At 38.6% G+C, this 21,436-nt stretch overlaps 1 protein-coding gene across 16 annotated transcripts in view; it reads right to left on the minus strand.

Annotated features, from left to right (window-relative positions):
• stxbp5l (syntaxin binding protein 5-like) overlaps positions 1-21,436 on the minus strand; it is a 150,462-nt gene that overhangs the window by 38,024 nt on the left and 91,002 nt on the right. For all 16 annotated transcript variants that reach the window (XM_036004052.1, XM_036004054.1, XM_036004051.1 and 13 more), the window contains 9 exons: positions 14,285-14,348; positions 11,805-11,888; positions 8,426-8,549; positions 4,380-4,455; positions 3,720-3,874; positions 2,508-2,580; positions 1,353-1,500; positions 893-960; positions 596-636 (listed from right to left, as the gene is read on the minus strand). In XM_036004052.1, the coding sequence (XP_035859945.1) occupies positions 596-636; positions 893-960; positions 1,353-1,500; positions 2,508-2,580; positions 3,720-3,874; positions 4,380-4,455; positions 8,426-8,549; positions 11,805-11,888; positions 14,285-14,348 (833 nt within the window). The remainder of the gene's footprint in view (positions 1-595; positions 637-892; positions 961-1,352; positions 1,501-2,507; positions 2,581-3,719; positions 3,875-4,379; positions 4,456-8,425; positions 8,550-11,804; positions 11,889-14,284; positions 14,349-21,436) is intronic.

Below are 21,436 nucleotides of genomic sequence, written 5' to 3' on the forward strand. Positions count from 1 at the left end.
CACAGACCTATCTCCACAGTGCTGTGTCAGCGCTGGAGAATAGTCTGGCTGAACAATTAAACATTCTGGTATATATCGTTTGTATTTCCTTGAAACAATCCCAATCGTCTTGAGCTGCGCTGAGCCCCAGATGCAGCGACGGTGCCTTTGCAAAATAGATAGTGGAAGAGACGAGCCGGACGGCAGACTGTATACCCACACTGTACATCTGGTAGCAGGACTTCTAAGCAATCAATATATAGCAAGAACGTTAAGCCTAGGCAGATATGATGCAATGCAAGTAAGTGTCATTCACAGACCACAGCAGTCAATAAAATTCATTTCTAAGATTTTGAGAAAACCACACATTTACATGCTGGGTTTTTAGTGTTTAGCCATCTGTAAGCATTACAATGGGCCAAGTCCCTTATTTGGTGTAGAGCATCTAATATGACAATGGTGCTTTTAATTTGCTCTGAGCTCAGAGTCCATGGCAAATCACCAACCATGAAATTCATGAAAAAATATTGCTTATTCAAGCAAGCTGTGTAACAAAAGCCTGAGGTGAACAAAATGTATCACTTCAGTATAGCTCAAGAAGACAGAAAAGACTTACTTGCTGATGCGTCCCAAAACTTAATTGATCCGTCAGCATGTCTGAACAAATAGAAAGATTAGTTAATTTTCTATTAGGCAAAATAAGTGTGCTTAATTACTCCAAGAATGGATCAGGAAATGAAGGGAAAATGTTGCATTTAACCTTGCCCACTTTACTTTAACGCCACAAATTCCCAACTGTAATAAACGTTACAGCTACCTGGATCTTAAAAATTGGACAGTGACTATTACTGATTTTAAATCCTAACAGGCCTTTATGTACCTTCAAATATTGCTGTCAATGTTTCTAACTTACCCTGTGATAATGATCTCTGGGTAAGTGTGGGAGCCTAACGTCCATGTTCCTCCCCCGACTGGCCACTCCTGACATGGTTAAAGACAGAGTGATTATTTAATTTTTTTTTTTTTTTTAAATCACATCATCTATTCTAACACACAGACTTGGACTGTACTGATTAAAATGACTCATATGTTAATAATAACCCATAATTTGTTAACAAGTTTATAGCAGCTAATTATATTGTAAGTTACACCATTTTACAGCACTTTTTCTTTTTTTAGAGTTTACCGAAATCACTCTAAACATTACTAACAAGATTTTCAGATTATTTCTTTTTTACTTGCATTCAATTCTACTTGCTCAAATATCGCAAGTAAAATTAATTACCAAACAAGAGTGAAACTGGCAAAACAAAACGACAAATACGTACATCACAAAAGGCAGGTATTCCTCCCTCATATTTTCCCTCTCTTACCTTTTGGCTGTAGCCGGTCTTCTTGTGTTTAACTCCTATCGAGTAGAGGATGGGGATAATGTCGGGCGGACAGTCTGCAAAATAGGCTGTGCAGGTAACTGGAGACTCATGGATGTCCATGGGGTAAGGATTCTCAAAGACAGGGAAGCTGCAAGATACATATGATGATGCATATGATATGGTATAGTATAATGTATGCCACTATGGCAAAACAGGCAGAAAGGAAACTTGATCTGTTTACATGTACACTGCATTTTCTGTAAATTCATTGAAATCACAAAATGACCCATTAAGGTTGCATACTTTATCTACCTTGAAAAATGTATTTACAAGGGGAACTGAATTACAGGATCAGCATTACTAAGCATTATCTATACTCTGCCTCACTGGCATTATCACATATATATAATCAGACTGCAGGTGACGTAAAAACGGCACTGCTATGTGCCTGCATGAAAATATTGCTGAAAGATTTACAGGAGTGCTACTGTACCGATGTATACATTACAAATACTAATTAGTCCTTGATCAGTAAACTTTATGAACATGAGTGTAATGGTGCATAGTGTATATCAGTTATCAAATCTACACCCTCTGGGTGCAAGCCACTGACATATTTAAACTACATTAAGCCTTATCAGGATAACGGATTTAATTAGGTTACCTAATTAACTAGGCAACCTAATTTAAAACCCTAAATCCTACTCACACTGAAGGCCTAATTTATAGTGTGTTGCTGCTATTCAAATGCATCCCCTGGCCTTAGGTGTTAATCTGTCACAACTGCACAACATCAGCACCTTTCACCTTCACTTTTATTCATTCTAATAGTGATAACAAGTCAATTTAACTAGAGTGGTAGCATTTCCCCCCCAAGAGCAATGTGACATGTCTTTATTTAAAGGACAATAACAGCCCCTCCCCCCCCCTTCTCCCTGAAGTATAGATACAAGTGACAATGGTTAGATCTTGAACTCTTTCATTTCATTAGACTGTGACAGGATCTGGCTTATGGATGAATGGTATAAGTAGTGTTTTCCCCTGTTGTAATCATGGGTGATATCATCTAATGTCAAAAGCTGACATGTGATGATGGGAGTCTTATAGTCACATGCAGCTCAGCAGCTGGAAGGTGCGTTTATGTGAAACGCATACTTGCTCTGTGTCAGATCCACCACGATTAAGTCCTTCTCCAAAAGCACCACCACTGCGTAAGGCTCCTGGACCTCTGTAAGATAAAAAGCCAAACTGAAGAGGATAATGCTTAATCCATATTTACATTAGTTACAACCACACATAAACATACCTTTTATGTGTATGTTGTGAGGATACTATTTCATTCATCTAAAGCCCTCTTTATGGCACCCAAGAAAAATATCCAACCCAGACATAACTCGTGTTTGTGCCTCTAATCAAAACTCTCAATTGAAAAAAGGATGATTACATTAAAATCCCATGTCACAGACACATTCACAGTTGCTGAATTGCTCAGGTTGTTTGACAACACTGGCTGCTGTTTTTAAGACATTTACAGAATCCTCCATCCTGTGAAAAATATTTAACCTGCTGCAACAAAACATTTTCCTGGCTCCCTGTCTGTCACTGTCCTGGCTCTCAAATGGTGGAACGAGCTCCCCATCGATATCAGGATGGCCGAAAGCCTACACATCTTCCGCCGAAGGCTAAAAACACATCTCTTCCGACTACACCTCGGATAAAAAAAAAAAAAAAAAAAAAAAAAAAAAATTCTTGAACCTTTCAACAATTCATATGTCTCTTTGTAGCTTTGCCTATTTAAAGCTAATGTACTTGCACTTACTACTTGTTGTCTGGAGTTTGAACCTTCACAATTGAAAGCACTTAATTGTAAGTCGCTTTGGATAAAAGTGTCAGCTAAATGACATGTAATGTAATGTAATGTAATTTTAAAATCTATTTTCTGAGAAGAATATGTGTCATCTAATGGAGGACAGAAGAGTCTTTGAGGACTCTCAACTTTTCTAATAAAAGACTTGTGTGTAATTTCTAAGGAAGCAGTGTTGTATTTGTGACCTAGTTGCAATTAAAAGATTACATAAGATGCTAGGGCTAACTGTACTCACTGCGTATAACACATTTACCGCATCTTTCTTCTTATTAGATGTGGAATTCTGACTTTTTTTGTTTTGGTTTGTACATTAATTCTTTTAAAGTATTTTTTCAATGCCTAAAGCAAGGCAAACAGATTCCACTCAATCGTATTGTTATGTCTGCAGAAAACTCAGAAACTATATTTAAAAAAGAGCGTGACTTTTCAAACCATTAATACCACTCAGCTGAATCCAGATATATGACACTGGTTTTGTCATTGTCTTTGTATGCACTGACCGTTGTTGTAAGGAGTCTCGCAGAGTGCCATGAACTCTACAATAGGATAGTCCATCTCCAGCACAGTGATGGCCTTGCCGTGCATGATGGTTAACGTAGGCCGCCGCCCTGCCTTGTCATATGAAAGACCGCCAGAGAAGATAAAAAAAGGCTCGCTGTTGTGGAGGGAGAACAGGAATGAATTAATGAATTAATCAAACAAACAGTTAAATCATTATAAGACATGTATGTAGCTTACACTATACACACACTATAAGCCACTGACCAGATACAATTAATTAGTGAACAAATTAATGAATAAAATCTATATGTACATATAAATCAAATATTTTGTTTGGCAATTCCCTAATTTATTGATTTAAAACTGCATTACATTTAAAATGTGCAATTTCCTTTACCACTTCCCATGAGCACATGTTAAAGGGCTACAATCATAAAATAACGTTTCATCAAAAACATAAATCTTTTTTGCTTCCGATGGTTGCTTTCAACAATCACAAAGTGGGGTGTCATAAGCCACCTTCTTGTTAATTCACTACATGATGAAATAACCACAGGATAAATCTCCCCATGATTGTATTCAAATCATAATTCAGTGTAATCAGGAAACTTAATTAAATCAGACAATATGGATCTTAATATTGCTTAAAAAGCAGATACCTGTTCCTTGAGGTCTTGTACTCCACTTTAAGTATGGGTTTACATGACTCCTTTCTCCCATCCTTCTGTATCTTTCCTACATTAGAGGAAAAAGCAAAAGAGTGGACAACATTTCACAGACAATACCACAATTACTGTAAACATCTTGAGCAGGTTACTTTCTGTACAACATTAGACTGGTGTCAGCTCTTTTTGTTTGACAATTCAATTCATAAAATCATAAGCATACATAAAATAAGCAACAGAAAAGAATGCAAAGGTAAATTGCCACCTGAAACGTTGCTGAAAATTGCCAAATTATAGTTAAGTTATATAAATAATGGTCAATGGCCTTGAAGAACAAAGCACTGCCAGATTAAAAATAGCAAATTTTATTCAACGAGCCAACAAAAGAGAAACTATGTGTATATTAGTATACAACTATTATTGTATGTTTTGTTAACCTTTTTTTTCCTTCATGCTATTCATTTTATTTAGCATAACATACTCCATACCTGCTTTATTCAATAGATGAAGGCAACACTTCAAGCTCACAACCCTTTTTCTCCACAGCTGCAATTATAATGTGTAGTAATAGCGACTAATATGTCTCTTTATTAAACTGACCATGGCCAGCACTAGAACTCTACTTGGAAAATAATAAGTGCTTTAGTTACTACTTTCCACTTCACTTTCTTACTGCGTACTGGGTTTCCAATTCTTCTTTTTAGGACCCGGCAGACCTTTGTCAGAGTTAGCGCATAACCGAGAGTTATTTTTCTCCTGCTTCACATAATGAAATGATTATGTTTTTCGATATAAAGAGGAGGTCTCAGCTGAAAGGCAGTGGGACCTTGGGTTTTACCTCACTGGCAAAGTGCTCCGAACAAAAGCCTTTCTAAATAAAAAATGAAGTAAACATGAAAGAAAAAGAATTTCTTAACTGTGAGACTTAGAAAATGGAACACAGCAATGTCAAATAGTGCCCTAAAGATAGATCATATATAACTTATGAAGAAATAAAAAAGCATGTCTTTAATAATTCTACTAACCACCTGTGATGCATCACCGTCATTATCATTCATATACTGTATGTACTGCCTTTACAGCTTCAAATTATTATTTTTTACTGCATTTCTCAACACAATTGAAAGTTATGTTTCAATAAAAGCAGATATTTTTGGCTCTGTGATTAATGAAAATATGTAACAGTGAAAACTTTGCAGACATATTAAGAATAAATATTTGTCAGCAATAAAAAGTTGAGTCATTATGTAATACAATGTGGGCGCCATGTGATTTCAGGTGCTTTTAAGTTGTTTACACATTGCTTCTCATGCACAAACTCTATCAGGCAGCCGAAGCTCTGGGTAACAGTGACTTATCATCACTGATAAGGCTCAAAGGCACAGGATTACACACTGAAATGTCAAAGCAGCAGCAAGGACAGAGAGAAGGGAATAGCAGAAAAATAACAGTGAATGGCAAGCCTCTTGGTAATGCTTTGATATGGGTCGAACTCACAGCTGTATAAAGACACCTAACATGTGTCAGGGTAACATGCATTTATTGTTACATCTACTTTTTACTATATAATGTAAAATCTGAACCTAAAATCATAATTTTCTTTAAGTTTGCTGAGATAAAATCATAATGACTAACTGCGAGACAGGATGACCAACTCATTTATAGTTGATTCCAATCTCACCGCATGACCATTATACTGTAGTTTTATATTGTCAATTTCTGTGCACCCTGTCTGTTATCTCTCACTATGTTTTTGTTATCCTATTTTTTCACATGTTTCTGTTCAATCAGTTGTCTTTCCTCTTAAAATAAATGTATTTGCTTCCTTTTCTGCTCTCTCTGTCTCCCATGTCCTATCACCATGTAACCATTGCTCTCCTCCTTCTTCACTTCAGGTTATAAGGCAGCCCACATTAACTTGTGCAAGCACTAGCTCAAACAACCATTTGTTCATTTGTCTCTCAAATAACACAAATAAACCTTGACTGCTGTGTTGCAATACCGACCCAAAGTGCATATTAAAACTAAAGTGACACAGTATACACAGTACCTCCCACACTGCAAGTTGGATTGACATGGATCCCAGAGCATACAGTATGTCCAGCTGGTCTTGGACTATAGATTTGCCTGCAGTAACAACGTTGCCATGCCAGATATTGAACCAATTTGTATTACTTTCTGGTGCAGGCTGTTCCATTTCCATCAAGTACGTTCAAGTCACATAGTATAGATACAGTTATACAATTTGACTTGGCTGCTCTTTCCTACAGTAACAGGGCATAGAACATAAAATAGATAATTTCCACAGTCCTGTTCATGTAGTTTTCTGGTTTCATTTGGAACCAACAAATCAACAGCCTATACTTACATGTATACTCATATCTAACTTGGATTGGTACACAGACTCCCTATCTCTGGTTAGGCTATTATACTGCAAAATTCTTTCCCCTTCCTTTCATTCTTGCCCTGTGTAATACCAAATACCTGACAAATATCTGGCACATAAACAATCTGGTGGCATTTATCCATGTCTTCAGACCTGTTGCCCTGTCCCTATTAATCATTACCCAGGTGCTTTCCTCTTGCCTTCCGGTTGTGTGATTTTGTACAGACTACAGCAAGGGGCTGTTTATCTGACAAGGTCAGCATGCCCTGACAATGCACAAACTACAGCAGAGTAGGAGAGAAACAGCAAGAGGACTAGTCAGAGCGCATATAATGAATTGCATGTGGTGAAAAAGTCATCCAACAAAACTAGTGTGATGTATTGTTATCTAATAGCCAAATAAAGTAAAGTGGCAATGACAACCATCACATATCACAATGCACATCAGGCATTCTAAATGTGCACTGTGGAAGTAAATCTGTTTCATCGGATTTTGAAATTAAAAAGCCATTGAATTTCAAAAAAATTCAAAATACCAAATTCAGATGCAAAATACAATGTATAAAATTCAACTAATATATTTTCAACTTGCTCAAATTCAACAGGCCAAATTCAGCTACAAAATGTAATGTTTAAAATTTAGTGTTAACATCCAGGAACCCAAGCCTGCAACCAGCTCTCACCTCTGACGTCACAAGCAACCGTGGAAGTGGCTGAGCCACAATGGCGGCGGCCAGCAGTGCCAGCCGTGCTAACAGTGCTAACAACGGCAACAGTGCTGACAGAGCTAATGGTGCTGGTAGCACCGTGGGTCGGGAAGGCGTTATCAGTGCAGAGCACTTTTTCATTCTCACATAAAACACAAACATTTTCAATCCTTCAACTCACAACTAAAATAAACATGAAGCTTTTCTGTCTACATGTCCTGTAACTGTTCGTAACTCAGCCCATAGACAACCTGTAAATAATTTACTTTACATTAAACATTAAATTAGAGGTTTGTGCTGAAGTATGTTCAATTTCTGTCGCTTTATTATGGTAGCTAACAGCTTAAGGACTCAGTATCCCAGCATGGGATTATCAAAGTTTCATTTTGTTAAGTAATTAAAGGTTCCATGGCATGAAAATTTCACTTTATGAGGTTTTTTTTAACATTAATATGCGTTCCCCCAGCCTGCCTATGGTCCCCCAGTGGCTAGAAATGGTGATAGGTGTAAACCGAGCCCTGGCTATCCTGCTCTGTCTTTGAGAAAATGAAAGCTCAGATGGGCTGATCTGGAATCTTGCTCCTTATGAGCTCATAAGGAGCAAGATTACCTCCCCTTTCTCTACTTTGCCCCCCCAGAGAATTTGGCCCACCCATGAGAGAGAGGCATCATGGCTTTCAATCAAGCAAAGTGGCAGTTGGTCAAGGCCCCCCCCCCCCCTCCTCCTCAATAGCTACAGACACAGAAATGGCACATCCTAAGTAAAGCTCATTGTGGGACTGGCTCTAGTAGCTGTAATTCTGCACCAAGGCTGAATTTTGGGAAAGAGACTTTAGATACAGTATTAGGGGACCACTAAGGTCTATATAAAAGCATCCAAAGAGCACCATGTCATGGGACCTTTAAACAATGTAAAAAAGAAAGTATATTGTGGATGTGCGTCTCACCATGAGGGAAGGTGACCTGGAATGGCTTGGTGGTGTTTCTGAGGTTCCACATCGATAGGCTGCCGTCTGAGTGACTGCACATGAACTGCTTCCCTTCATGATGCCAGCTGACTGAATGGATGGCCTGTACCAATAAGACAGAGGGAACGGATTTTTACAAACATGCCATTTATATGTCAAAATGTTTAAGAGTTTCAGAAGCTTTTTTTACGTCAATTAAGAGACAAAGGTAAAAATGGATGGTTTGTAATTTATGCTTATATCCAAATACAGTAACAAAACATATATATATATATATATATATATATATATATATATATACATAATGCACACAGTTTAAAAGCCACACAAACCACATCTGCCCGACTACCTGTTGAGCTCTATCAAGTTACACTCCTGTAAATAGATACTACAGAAGCTGCTCTCTGTGGTTCCTATGTGGAAAGGGATTACCATAAGGAATTAGAATTCTACTGCATGCTTTGATATGATTGTTAATTTATATTTATTGTGGTAACGTTCTAGCTTTAAAAACTGACTTTCAGTCCTGTCCTGCTCAGTGATGTGCAAGCTGAGGCACGCCAGCTATAGGTGCAGACGGACATGGTCATTTTCAAGCCAAAACAACAAATCACAAAGCAGTAATGAAGCTCAGAGCACAAGCTTGCTTTATTTTTATTGCCCTGCATTCACTGCTCGTCTGTTGTTATCTTTTAAGCACTCAGTCTATCCATCAAACATTGGCCAATTTAACATGTCTAACTGATGCTCCCCTTTTACTTTAAGTTCAGTGTTGTTTCAGTGCCTTTTTACATCAACACCCACCACTTCCGGGGCCATGTTCCCAAGAGGGGATGACTCAGGCCACAGTTGGAGAGGTCCTTGGGAGATATGTCACAGAAAACTACAAACAACTGAGATGATATTCACCTTCACTGCAGCACATCACAGGAGTGTGGACCGCATGTGCACCCATTAGCATTTGGAGATGGAGTTCCAACAGTGTAATAAGTACACAAGACTTTGTGTCTATACTTAGTGATGTTACGTGGATTGCTGAAGCATCAGAGCCTGACCCAAATGAAAAGAAAAGAGAAAATCCAGGCAGAGGGCAGGGTCTCTGCAAACAGAGACACCACCACACACTTCTAGAAGGTCATAATAAGTGATGATTGAGAGGGATTACTTTCGTATTAGTTCATACATTGTTTTTTTTAGGAAAATCTGTTACATATTATACTTTTCAGTCCAGAAAAATACTTCGCACATCTACAACATGAGACAGGTGCATCAGAGGGGAACCAGCAGGTCTAAAGTTGCAAAGAAAACTCCCGTACACTGTCTAACTTGCAAAAATTAAATAAAGTTTAATAGTAGGCAATGTTTCGGAACTAGACCATCTTCAGGCAAAATGCTTCAGGCATTTTATACTTTTAACAACTAGAGCATAAAGGTTTCCAATTACACCAGTAGGAGTGGCTATAATTCAGTACTTTCACCCTTTCCTCTGTGAAGAGGTGTGAGACAGAGATGCCATGCTTTGTTGGAGGTGATGCACATGAAATCACATTAATGAATGTGAGCAGGATGTGACTCTTCACAGGAGATGGGACAAGAGATGAGAGATAGCAGCGGATGCAGAGGATAAGTGTCACAAGGTGGAAAAGTCATGGGGCAAATTGATTTCAAGGCCATAAGGGTAAAAAAAAACAAAAAAACAGATTGAATAAGAGTGATCATTTAATAGAAATGTCTCCTATTCTCTCCGATTACTAACTCTTTACATGCTAACTAGTACACACCTTGTCAAATGGCCAGCTAACAGCGAGAACACACAAACAGTATCTTGTAGAACTATTATGGTTTTCTTTATTTCCTGTCATATCTATATTGTTACAATGTTGGATGATCATGTTAAACATGACTAAAGCTTTAAATAATTAGAAACATGTATTTAAAATAAATCCCTTTTGGTTTACATCTGTTTATTTGGTTATTATTTTATTGTATTGTATTGAATAAATATGGTTGTTATGTTAGCTTGTCTTCATTTTTCTTTGATTAAGTGGTGATGACGAATGGGGGTGTTCGGGGGGAGAGGATGTGTTAATGTTGTAAATGGTGTGTTTTGTATACTGTTAAAAAAAATAAAATGTTAATCATTAAAAAAAAATCCATAAACCTCAGATTTAGATCTGTTTTTTCTACTCTTGGATCCGTATGATGTCATACTGAGCAGGTTTTCTATGTATGGTCATCTGCTCCAGGCAGGCACTACTACAGTGTTTACGTTACATACACTGCTACATGTAGCCACATGCTAACGCCAGGGAAACTGTAATCTTGGCTGCAAATGTGAATTTATCCCAACGTTTGGGTGACATTCCTGCTGGTGCATGTCTGGTTGTGTAGTATTTGGTTAAGAAGCCATTACTGGTGATTTTTGACAGTAGAAAGTGTTGCTATATACTCGGTTGCAGTCAGTCTCCAGCTGCAATGGACTGTACACTATACGGAGGCAAAGCACAGACGCAGAGAATCCAGAGGTCAGGAAACGCTGAGCAATCAGAGCAGACTGGGCTTTTTTAGGGCCCGAGCGCCGACAGCAGCGAAGGCCCTATTGAAAATGAAGGAGTTCTTCCTTTCTTTCCTTTCCTTTCTTCCGGCAAATTAATTGCCTTTTTGAGGGGCTTAACATACTCAAAAACTCACCAAAATTGGCGGTCGCATCAAGTCTGGTGAAAATGTATGTAGTTTAAGGGTTTCGAGAACAGGCGCACAAAAATGGCTCACTAGCGCCCCCTACAAAGTTATAAAAAATTGAGCCCCTGCAGTTCAACGTAGACTAACGAAACATGGTAAACATATGTAGCATGTCAAGACGTACAAAAAAGTAAGAGCACCTTTTTCCTTTTCTATTGAAACAGATCTATGTGTTAATTATTACTGGATCTCAGATTCCTGCTGTACCTTCTATTTTGTTAATGTCTGAATCCAGAGTATGTTTTGTAGGATATTTATTGTAATAACTACAGGCCCCCAAGTTAGAAAGTCTGAAAAATAACCAAGAAATACATGCAACAGCTTGTTATATATCTCCACAAGACATTGGTGCCATAATCATGTACCCCCCTCTGAGTGAACATGGCTCATTGCTGTTGTAATTTCCTCTTCTCTACTCATTACTCTCAATGTCGCCACATTCTTATCTATATATAAAGGGATCCCCACAGATATTGCTGACATTGAACAGAATCTTAACTAATATAATGACCCACCAAGAGCCTTTTAATATATCCCCTTTAATGTCAGAAACAAAACGGTTTCACCTGACAGTCTTTTTATTTCAATTAAGTTTCTTGATGCTGGTGGAGCTCACCTCATCGTAGTAGATTCTGAAGTCGGCCTTCTTAAGCCGGAGGTCCCATTGTACGATCGTCCCGCTCTCAAACCCTATAAGCAGCTGTGGAGAGGAGTGACACGGAATGGAAAATAAGGAAGTGATAGATATAACATGAGATATTTTGAATAGCCTAAAATGAGATGATGAGCACAGCCTACAACAACAGTACTAATGTGATTGACATAACTGCACTCTTTGCTGTGATATAGTAGGGGAGCTGTTTTGCCTGTGGCACCCCAAAAATTACTTTTCCTACTTTCTCCTTTTTCCTCTATTAAGTCTTTAGTTTTCATATTCAGACAACTTTTTTTTCTTCTTCTGATTGGCAAAGCTAGCCTGCTCGTGAGTTTTGTGGTTAGTGGGGATCGGGAGGTATGATTGATAATGTGAGTGTACTACTCAGCATAGAAACAATTTATTTCACCACCTGCTTGAGTCTGCTTTCTGCCGGTGATTTGCAGAACCTGTAGCAGGAGATGTCAGAGGAGTTATAGAGGTAAGACTTAGGGGGCTAACAATTCATAAAACTACTTCCTGCTATATTAAGGCCAGGATGTCTACTCTTGCAAACCTAACTACTGTTGTGTACAAAGTGGAGCAATGACTAATGACTGGCATTGCTTGTCTTTGTGAGCAGTCATCAAATTGCCAATCCAGATTCCAGGTTTACGATATGCTGCCATTTATATTTAATGTTAGATTTAAACACATCAATTTATTGAATGTATACAGTACACATGCACACAAGTTCTTAGAGTATGCAAAACACTTTCTCACACACACACACACACACACACGCACGCACACACGCACACACACACACACACACACACACACACACACACACACACACACACACACGCCTTCTCACCCACATTAGTGACACACTTATACAATACAATACTACTGTAGATGAAAACAGACATGGATGTACACACAGCTCACACATGTACTTACAATAACATACAACAACCCACACACTACAACACTATTAAACAAACACACACACACAGGATAAGAGGGGAGAGCAAAGTCAACACAATCTGATCACAGATCAGAGGAGAAGGGGAGTGCTGTTGGAGGAGCACAGCCTTTAAGAGAGAGTAGAGAAAACAGCTCTCCTGCTGAGAGGAAAGAATGTCTGACATCTTAATTCGTAAGAGGGGAACTAGAGGGCAAGTGAGGTAGAAAAAAAACCCGAAAGCTTTACATTAGTAACACCAACAGTCCTGTTAACAGGAAGATATCCTGTTAACAAATGAATGCGCAATCAGTACATATGTTTATCCTCAAAGGAATGTGGCATGTGAATGCAGATCTACTTTGACATGCAAATAATATATCTGCAATGCCTTCTTATTTAAACAGCTTTTTGCTGCAAAAGGTACATGTGTAATTATGACGTGCTATGGTGGTGCACCTTTTGCACTTGATTCAAACACATTTTCTTAACGTCTATTCCCTGCTGCCAGACTTACTTTATTCGTCATAATTAGGAAGCTGGTACTGTAGGCTATTTATTTATGACAACATGGAGTGAAAATTAAGCACAAATTGAAAAAACTTTGAGAGATATTAACACCTCTGTCCCCTCCCTCTGCATCCTGGCCTAGAAGTTGCGTGGGTTCCATAATCACGCGTGACAGATACATGACTAGGGTTGGGTACCGAAACGCGGTGCCAATAGGGCACCGGTTCCGATGTAAACGGTAGTAACGAGACCGAATAAGAACGAAAATTTTGGTTCCTCGTTTCGGTGCCTGACTTTTTTTTTCTTCTTTTTTCTCAGAAGCATCGCTGCACGGGACGCTACGTTACCGTTAGCTAGTAGCTGGATTAAACACAATGGTTAAAATGCTGACAGCTTACGTTAAGCGGTGTAAAGTGTGACTGTATTTCCCTGTAGAGGATTCCAACACCGGGACGTAACAGTCTGACTGCAGCTGCCGTTGTCGGAAAAACAACACAGTAAAATACCCTTTTCCCATCTGGTGCTTGTTTTTGTCGTTCACCAGCAATTTACTGGTGAAATAAGTCATTGTTATAAGTTATTGTTATTACATTATTAATCAAACATTTAATTTTGACCACATGGCCTTAGCAATAAACAAGCCGTTCTTTAATGTCGCAAACTGTCGTTTTGTGCTCCTTTTTATATTTAATTTTATAAACATTATAAATATATTATATATATTTCGGTTCAGGCACCGGTTCAGGCACCGTTTAGGCACCAGCACCGCAGTATCGATTTAGCACCGGTATCGGAAAAAACCCAAACAATACCCAACCCTATACATGACAGAGAAACATGACAGAGAAACATGACAGCAAAACATGACAGAGGCAGAGAGTTACAGTAAGTAGAGGCAGAGAAGAGAGGGGTGTGGTGACATTAGACCTGGTGCGTTAGGAGAACCAGGAGGTGTTGCTGGTGTTTCTTTTGTATGCCTACTTACCTTGCCTTCATCCTTTGGGCTGTCACTTAAATGAACCACAGGTCCTGGATGAGTTTTAGTTGATCTGTAATGAGAGGGAAGGTTAAGAGAGAGGTGACAAGGCAAGCATTAGTACTGATGTGACACAATACAGTAGGGCTGAACGATTTTTGAAAATAATCTAATTGCGATTTTTTTCCCAAATATTGCGATTTCGATTCAATTATTTTTTTAAGCTCTTTGTCTTCTGTATTATTCAACAAAGACAAACAATAAATCATTTTATAGTATGAACAACACACAATTACACACTAGACAGTTAAAAAAGTAAAAATATAGTATACACACACACACACACACACACACACACATACACACACAACAGTGTATTTTTTTTTTACAGTGCACAGAGAGGATCTGCCTCCAGCCCCTCCCCCTCGTGAAGTTGCGTGCTGCCGTGTGCACTTGTTCAGAGAGGCTATCGTTACGTTAGCTAGTTGCTGGTGTTCTTGCCGTGGGATTAACTGTACTAATAAAACCATTGAAACACCGCGGCCACGCTGATGTGAAAGCTCCCCGAACGTCATTTATCAGAGTCTGGTTGTTACCCCTCTCAGGTGCAGTTCCTCCACTCCATATCTTTATAACGGAGCTAACCGCTAACCGGAGCTAACCGCTAATCAGAGCTAGTTGCCAACCGAGCCTTCAGTTCTGCGTGTCTGTATCCATTAACTGCACGTATGGACTCGAACCAGAATAAAACCCTTAATTTTATTAAAATGGCTGTAAAAGTTTTAAACTACAACTCAGAGTTGTTTGAATGACAGAAATCAGCTCAAGGTACAGTGTAGCGTTAGCATGCTAAGTTGATGCTTTCTCTGCGGAATGCAGACTGATTTGCTCTCGCGAGTCATGTGACCAAATCGCAGCCTTTGCGATTAGGAAATCGCGTTTTAACATATCGCGATATTATCGCAAATGCAATTAATCGTTCAGCCCTACAATACAGTAAGAAGATCCTCACACCATTGTTCAGAGACTATATGGAGGTAATGAGTAGAGGGTTTTACTTTACTATAAGACATAAGACACGTATTGTCATTGTAGGCATACAATGAAATTACATTTGGTAACTTTCAGTGACCAGCTGCAATAGAGAACAGGATAAAAGCAAGATAAAAAGATAGAAACAAGATAGCAAGATAAGATATATATAGTACAATATAAAAAAAATATATAAAAAGGTATTGCGATACAAGTTAGATGTGTATAATAGAAATGTTGGGGGGCATAAGCAGCAGTTGGGGGGTGGGGGGTAATATTTACAGTCCTCAACAGCTACAGTATGGGAGGGTGGGGGGTAATGGAGGCCAACGCTCTCTGGGGGAAAAGCTGTTCTGTCTGTTTGTTCGGGCTTTGTTGGATCTGTATCTCTTCCCTGATGGCAAGGAGACGACAGACGTATGACCTAGATGGATTGGGTCCTTACTGATGTTGCTAGCCTTCATGTCTAGACTGCTAGCATACACTGTGTGCAAGCTTGGGAGCACAGTTCCCACAATCTTCTGTGCCGTTTTAACCACCCAGAACAAGTCTTTCCGGTTCACAGCAGTGTAGCTGGCATACTACACCGTGGCACAGTAGCAGAATAAAACTCTCTATGGTGCTTTAGCAAAAGTTTATTAGGAGCTGGGAGGGAAGTTTGGCCTGTTTTCCTTTGTTTAGCTTGAATAAGTCACAGTTGGCTGTTCCGGCCATAAGCATACACTAATTACAATAACACACTATGTATTCTGTAATGTATTTATGTTGTAGGTTTTGTTTTATGCAAATGTATCTATTTTAGGCACTAGAAGAACAGCCTGTTCTCATGAACCATACGTACATCAAGTATTCATATGGCTTTCCAACAGGTAGCATGGCAACCAAACCTTACAGTATTTATATTTTACATGTGACAATATAAAAATCTAAGCATTCATTTAACACTTTTTACACTGAAAATCAATTACTGCTACAGTAATATAAAATACAGTACAATATACTTTTATTTTACTTTCTTGAAAATATTCATGGGCGCATTAAGAAATTAGGCTACACGCAGAGATCATTAGGAGCTGCACAAAGAGCTCCATTCCTCTGCATTTTTGAAACCCAGCATGAAACCCCTACTGTTTTATATTGTGCAAAGTCAATCCTAATTCTCGCTCTTACTCAAGACATAAACATTACCACCATGTCACAGTCGCAACCTGTCCTCTATCTCTTTACTGCTATATTATTATATTACAGGAAATTATAGCATGTTGCTGGATTTCATTTTTCCAAGAAGATTCGTATTTAGCTGAACTCAGAGAGACATAATCTGTCAATATTGGGATAATGGCAAACTACATAAATTCAGAAGAGAAGGGGATGTCATGTCGGTTTACTGATGAAATGTTCTCCCAACCAAAGATTGCTGGAGAATTCATTGTCATGCATCTCAGAGCCCAACAGCCCAACAAGTGCCACTTGGCCACCAGCAAACTTCACTGTAGCAGCCACAGTGACATTTTTACACAATGGCTTAAATGGGAGCTGAATTGGGAGGCTGAGGTTAAGTGTGACTGACATGTTCAGATGGGCCTGTTTAGTAAGGCCTGCTGCAGGAAGGCGATAAAAACATAAAACCACAGCAAGCTCTCAATACAGTTCTACTCAGCAGTTAAAGTAGTAATAAGCCAATGTATCAACAAACCATCCGCAATACACAACACCTGTCAAATTACTGAAGTGCCACAATGGGTGAATGCCTAGAGCTAATCTTGCTACACCAGCTGTCCAGAACAAATAAAACACTAAGCTGAAATACAATTTCTGATATAACATGCACATGCACTTTTGACCCCAGACCTTTTATTGTGCATCAACAAACCCACACACACGTGTGATATAAGAACTGCACTGGCTCCCTGTCCAATACCATATTGACTTTAAGATTCTTCTTCTCACCTTCAAAGCCCTCCATAATCTCGCTCCTCCATACCTCTCTGAACTCCTTCAGCCCTACACTCCATCCCGAACTCTCCGATCCTCCTCTTCCTCACTGCTTTTCACTCCTTCTGCCCGCCTGTCCACAATGGGGTTTAGAGCCTTCAGCCATTCTGCCCCTCGCGTTTGGAACTCCCTCCCACTATCCATCCGTACCATAGAGTCCCTACTCACCTTTAAAACCTCCCTCAAAACCCACCTATTCCGAAAGGCCTACCCCACATGACTCCACTCTCCATCAAAATCATGGATAGACTGCTTTCTTTTAATTTTCTATCTCAATCTTTTAAATGTGTTTGTTTTAATTTAATTATATTTGCCTTTTCAACTGTAAGGTGTCCTTGAGTGCTATGAAAAGCGCCCATAAATAAAATGTATTATTATTATTATTATTACACGTGGACACACTGTGCCATGGAAGACACTAACTTCTTCATGAGTTTATTGCTATAAAAACAAGTTATCAAGGTGTTTGAGAGGAAGAAATGTCAGCAGTTATTGAATTTTAGACCGAGTGCTGTGACTAAGGGCGAAGGCTTGTGTTGTATGTGGAAGGCCATTTCCTTTGGTTAAAGAAAGCCTTCACACTGTGTAGACAAATATGTGAGCGGAGGAGAGTTGCTGACTGACTTAGTGACTCCTGATAAAGTTTGGCTTTCAGATGACAAGGCCAGTCTCTGAAATGCACACAAGGCCAATATGAATGTTTTCAGAAAAATTATAAATGAATACACTGATGAACAGTGTTTGTCAATGCTTGGTACATCAATGTATTCTGAGACACTGTGAGGCTATGTGTATTGCAGAACATAACTCTTACATTTCTTAAAGATTAAATAATGCCTTATAATACATTATGCCAATACTCTTTTAAAATATGTATATTACTTTAAAAACATTACCTTACGTTAATGTTTTTATTGTCTTTTCTGATAATACAAAACTTAAGAACAATAAACATGCTAGGAGGGAGTCTTCATTTAATGTTATACTTTTCCAGACTGGTCTTATGTCTAGATACTTTTCATAAAATAAATAGAACCAGTTAGTATGCCAATTATTACATTTTATCCAACTTTGTGGTGGCTAGTCTTCAAGTTTTCCAAAGTAGAGATGGGGATGTTTTATGCCATACAAGTTCATGTAAGGTGTCCTTGAGTATAAAGAAAGGCGCCCATAAATACAATTATTATTATTATTATTATTATTATTATTATTATCATCTAAGCAACAAGTGAAATGAAAGTGTGGTGCTGGTGAAGTGTTGTGGTTTGAGGGCAGCAAGCTTAATTTAATTATTCTGTTTCTCTTCAGAGATGTAATTGTCTTGTTAAACTACCAGATGAGCAAATTTGCCGGTCTAAAAGCTTCCAATAAAGGTACTAGTGTCCCTGTGCTTGTTCAACAATGATGTTACCAGATCATCTCAAGAACAGTGCCAAATAAACAACTATTAGGCAAGCCTGTCTGTTGTGACTCAGGAGATCTGGCAATCAGGCTAGTTTCGTTGCATTTTGCTCAGCGCATAGGCTCCGGCATGCACTGTGTCGATTAACAGATGTACATCCTCTGCATAAATGACAACACCAAAATGAAATAGATGAATGAAGACTATTCTTTTAACGACAGCTTATACGAACAGAAAATCAATTAAATAGAGAGCTGAGAACAAAGAAATGAATATGTTTTAAGGACTTTCCGAAGACAATGACAGGGAAAAAGGATTTTTTTTTTTTTATTGCAGTCATCCAGAGATTGACTACCAAGGTTGTTGAGATTACAAACACAAATGCAAAGACCCCTTGAGCCAGGGGAGCCATGGCAACCCATCAATGTTAGAAAAGATGAAATAATCAACACGACAGGAGGAAGGCAGGGAGGGAAATAACAAGTCAGCTGCAGGGACATAGGGGCATGAAATGAAATGTTTGAATTGTATATTGAGTGTATTATTATACACTTAGAAAAGAAATCACATAGGATCACATGTGCAGAGGCTTTGTATTACACTGTGATGCCTACTACACGTCTACAATATATAAAACTAACATAGAGATAAACTGTCAAATTAAATATCTGTGCAATGGCCAAACATATATATGAACAAGTATGGTGTGGTTGTGTATTAATTCACTCATTATGTGAAGAAAACTGTCTTTTGTACTGTGTCCTATCCACTTTTGGTCCTACAGTCTGTACTATTGGAGAGTCAAACATAAAATTGCTGGACACAACAACAATAACTACAACCAACAACTAGGATCTAGGATAACAGTTTTTGTCCAAATCAATTATATAGGGCCCAAATATCATTTCAAGGGGATTGAAAGTCTTCTGATAATTGACTGGACGACACAGTAGAAACACGCTGGTGTAAGTGGAGGCATGCAGTGAGTTCAATGTGCGTCCTTGATTCAGTGTCACAGTGTAAAACATTGCTTTTTTGTCATTAACGTTAGTGTCCCTCTTGAACTGAGAGGTGCATGGCCTTGTTACTATAACTTGTAAAGTGTTATACTGTATATTTCTGTAGGTAACATTAGGGCTGGATGATTAATCGAAAAATAATCGTAACCGAAATTCAGAGCCTATAACCGACGTAATTTTACCAAGTCGGTTATTTCGGTATTTTAATCCTATTAATATTTCCGCGGCCGCCCACTGTGTGTTAATGTACTTTCCCCTTAAAACATATTGCGGCCGCCGCGTGTGTAGTCACGTGACTCCGCCCCGTCCAGTCTGCGACCATAGGTGCTTTCCAATCGGATAGTACTTGTACTTTTTAGAGGAAAAGTACACTTCTAAGCAGTTATAAGAACTACTCTCCCCCAAAATCTTTTTTCCCCGTTTGCATTCCCACTGGCCAAGTGGCCATAGGGACTGGTAGGAGGGGTAAGGGAGCGACGCAAGCACGGCAACGGTCTTTATAGCATCGTCACTAGACCTTAGCGTCACATACAACAACAACAAATGATGCTAATACTTGTGCACTTTTCCTATATTAAATGCACGTCCATTCTCGTAGTAATTCACGTAATGTTTTGCTCAACACAGACGGGGCTTTATTATACTCAGAACAGACCCCGCCTCTGCCTGCTGCGCTGTGGACGTGTGTGTATGTGTGTGTGTGTGTGTGTGTGTGTGTGTGTGTGTGTGACAGCCGGCGAGGATACGCTTGTGGAGTTTAACTCCGAAAAGACAGTTAACCACAGGTTCCCGTTAATCTTATGATGGACATTTATTATTTATTTTCTACATTTTTAGGAAACTTTTTTTTTTTTTACATTAAAACTTAAATTACTTTTTTATAAGACGTTTTTATTTCATTGTAAAATCTACTGTTGTAGATTTCAGTTCAGTTGTTTGAAATATTTAATAAATAAGCATTAATTGTGTTCTGTGTGTCTGTGTGTTGTTTCCTTATTTTAGAATCACAAAGATAGGATTATGCACTCTTTCATTAGAAAAAATAACCGTGAACATATTTACAGTATAAGAAAAGAATTTTTTTTTTTAAATAATCGTTCAATAATCGTAATCGAGGTAACTTGTTCGATTAATCGTGATTATGATTTTAGCCAAAATCGTCCAGCCCTAGCATTATTAACAACACCTTCCGATGACGGGATGTGTTTTCTTTCTCAATGATCAAGTTTCCATTAAGAGTATTTTCTTGTAGTGTTTCCTGGTTCTGTGGAGAGAATACTGGGAGTCTAAAACTGTTGTGCCAAGAAACTGTTGACTGACTGTCGGGTGTAATCCTTTTTTTTTTTATCCAACAGCTTAGACAATGTTCAGCAGGGTAAAGCAGGCAGAGAGGGGTGTGCATATTTTTCAATATTGTACAGATATGCCATCTTAAGCTAATGTTCTGTCTCAGTTTACAAAGTTGGTGTGTACTGATCAAATTGTAAGAGTTGATGGACAATAATATGGTAAGTTTTAGCTATGTAACTGTATGTGTAAAACTACTTTCTGCCTCTGTGTCCACTCCTTTACAAGAGTTCAAGTGTGGATGAAGTTCCAGAGCAGTTTTAATCGTCATTCTGACAATAGTTAGGTAACATTTATGTTTCAAGCCAGTGAGCTGCATCTCATGTAGAAGCCTCTTCCTTGGCCCATTCTACCCTCAACAAGCTT

The sequence above is a fragment of the Sander lucioperca genome, chromosome 8 (genome assembly GCF_008315115.2).
Source record: "Sander lucioperca isolate FBNREF2018 chromosome 8, SLUC_FBN_1.2, whole genome shotgun sequence".
Taxonomy (NCBI): Eukaryota; Metazoa; Chordata; class Actinopteri; order Perciformes; family Percidae; genus Sander; species Sander lucioperca.